This window comes from Octopus bimaculoides, chromosome 28, assembly GCF_001194135.2.
Source record: "Octopus bimaculoides isolate UCB-OBI-ISO-001 chromosome 28, ASM119413v2, whole genome shotgun sequence".
Lineage (NCBI taxonomy): Eukaryota > Metazoa > Mollusca > Cephalopoda > Octopoda > Octopodidae > Octopus > Octopus bimaculoides.
This window is the reverse complement of record NC_069008.1, coordinates 12,671,911-12,674,132: the sequence shown is the minus strand read 5'-3', so window position 1 is coordinate 12,674,132 and position 2,222 is coordinate 12,671,911. Positions and strand designations below refer to the sequence as shown.

Genomic DNA, 2,222 nt, shown 5'->3' with positions numbered 1-2,222 from the left:
TTGTTTCTTCTGCGAGGCACCAGGCAAAAGAGCAATGCTCTTTGACAAAGTGCTAAGAACAATTGAATTGAATTTGGATTCTATTATCATCCTTTAACATCATCTGTTTGCCATGCTGGCATGGGTTGGACACTTTGATCAAAGCTGAAGGGCAGCACCAGGTTCCAGTCTGATTTCGCCTAGTTTCTACAGCTGGATGCCCTTCTTAATACCAACCACTTTACAGTGTGTGCTGGATGCATTACCTATGGCTTGCCTTATCACACCAAGGTAAGGTGGTTGGGCTGAGGTGCCGTGTAGAAGGGTTTCTTTAATCTACCAGAAGAAATTGAACTGTTCATGGAGAAAAAGGGTAAACCAGTGTTAGAATTTCAATCACCAGAATGGCTGCAAGATTTAGCATTCATCGTAGATATTACAGATCACTTGAATAATCTGAACAGAATGCTGGAAAGCTGTAAAAAAAGTTGTTACAGTATTTTTAAAGTATATATGTGTTCAAGTTGTGTGCGGGAGATACATCTGTCAGATGGTGACCTTGCTCATTTTCCTTGTCTAAAAGATGTGGTTGTGACAGCAGATAATGTTGACATGAATCGGTACAAAGACAGTATCAAGGGATTGCTGCGAGAGTTTCAGCAACGGTTTCAGATTTTTGATAAGCTTGAGACAGATTTCACAGATTTTCACTCACCATTTACAGCCAATGGCTCTGATCTGCCCGTCAACATCCAACTTGAAATGATTGACTTGCAGTGTGATTCAGGTTTGAAGAACAAATTTACTTCGGTGGGCTTGGTCACATTTTATCAGATGCGGCCTGGCTCAGGAAGAAGGACAACTGCAATCCCATCAACGTGGCGGAGCTGGATGCTGTGTTGAAGGGGGTTAACTTAGCACTGAGGTGAGGGCTGCGAACCATCGAGATTCGGACTGATTCTGTCACAGTACTTAAGATGGGTAGCATCAGTGATTACCAGTGAGCGAAGGGTGCGAACCAAAGGGGGCACAGAGATGCTGATAAGATGCCGTATGGGGATTCTGAGCGAGCTAGCTGCTGAGTTTGACCTGAGACTGAGTTTTTGTGTCCTCTAAGAAGAATTGAGGGGACGTCCTGACCAGAGTAAAGAAAGCCTGGTTGTAAGCGCTGTAGGATCTGGAGCAAGGAGTGGCTTTAGTTTGTCGACTGAGTAACTCGGAGCTGAGGAGACTGCATACTATGCATCACATGGGGGTGATGGACAAGACCATGTTCCTAGCCAGGAAAGTAGACTCTGATGTGACCTGGCAGAGTGTGCAGAAAGTAGTTGGGAGCTACGACGGATGCCAGTCCATTGACCCCGCTCCGGGTGTGCATGAGGTAGGAAGCATTCCAGTGGAACATAACCAGTAACGACTGGCAATTGTTGTGACGCACTACCAGTAAGGGACGTGGCCTTATGGAGGGATATGAAGACGGGGACCGTGGAGGAAATCAAAAGAATACTAAATGAGATATTCCTAGAACGAGGCTCCATGGATGAGCTGCTTGTGGACAATGGCATTGCATTTCGCTCAGAGCTGCTGAGGGAAATGCTCGACAAGTGGCATGTCAGTCGTTTCTTCAGAGCGGCATATCGGCCAAAAGGCAATGGGGTTGTAGAGAGGCATCATCGCACCAATCAAGACCATGGCAGAGAGGGGTCACACCTCACTGGCTGAGGCCGTTTTTTGGTATATGTCACCCAGGTCGGGACAGGCTAAGGAGTCAGTGCATTGTATTGCATCGCTGCAACTTGCAGAAGAGAAAGAGCATACCTTTGTGCAGGTCGGGGAAGAAGTCTGGGTTAAACCCCCAAATGCGCGGTGCACATCACAATGGAGAAAAGGGATCTTGTTCAAAACGGGGGCACCAGTTTTCATTTATGTTTTATGTAGTGTTTTTGGTACCGAAAGACTTTCAAACTTCGTATACTTATCTATTTTGTGTTATAGAACAGAAAAAAATTTTTGTATTCGGATTTATTTCATGTAAAAAATTGTCTTATTTCGATAATTTCAACCAATCACTGACAAGTATTCAGCTGTTTACACTTACTCCTACGGGGCGAAAAAATTCCATGTAAAAAACTTTATTTGTGTTTTTGTCTTTTGACAAATATGGCTACTCTAATTGTAGCGGAAAGTGTCCTTCCCATGGAGGAAGAAAGAGTATGTAAAAGTGTTTTCAAAGGAAAACCAAG

At 44.4% G+C, this 2,222-nt stretch overlaps 1 protein-coding gene across 1 annotated transcript; it reads left to right on the top strand.

The window, feature by feature from the left end:
* Positions 1 to 339: 339 nt before the first annotated feature.
* LOC106881500 (general transcription factor II-I repeat domain-containing protein 2B-like) lies at positions 340 to 882 on the top strand. The gene has a single exon (XM_014931905.1). The coding sequence runs from the start codon at positions 340 to 342 to the stop codon at positions 880 to 882; it is 543 nt and encodes a 180-aa protein (XP_014787391.1).
* The last annotated feature ends 1,340 nt before the right edge of the window (positions 883 to 2,222 follow it).

Excerpts from the sequence above, each read along its gene's own strand:
- LOC106881500 (XM_014931905.1), top strand. The coding sequence starts at position 340 with ATGGAGAAAAAGGGTAAACCAGTGTTAGAATTTCAATCACCAGAATGG.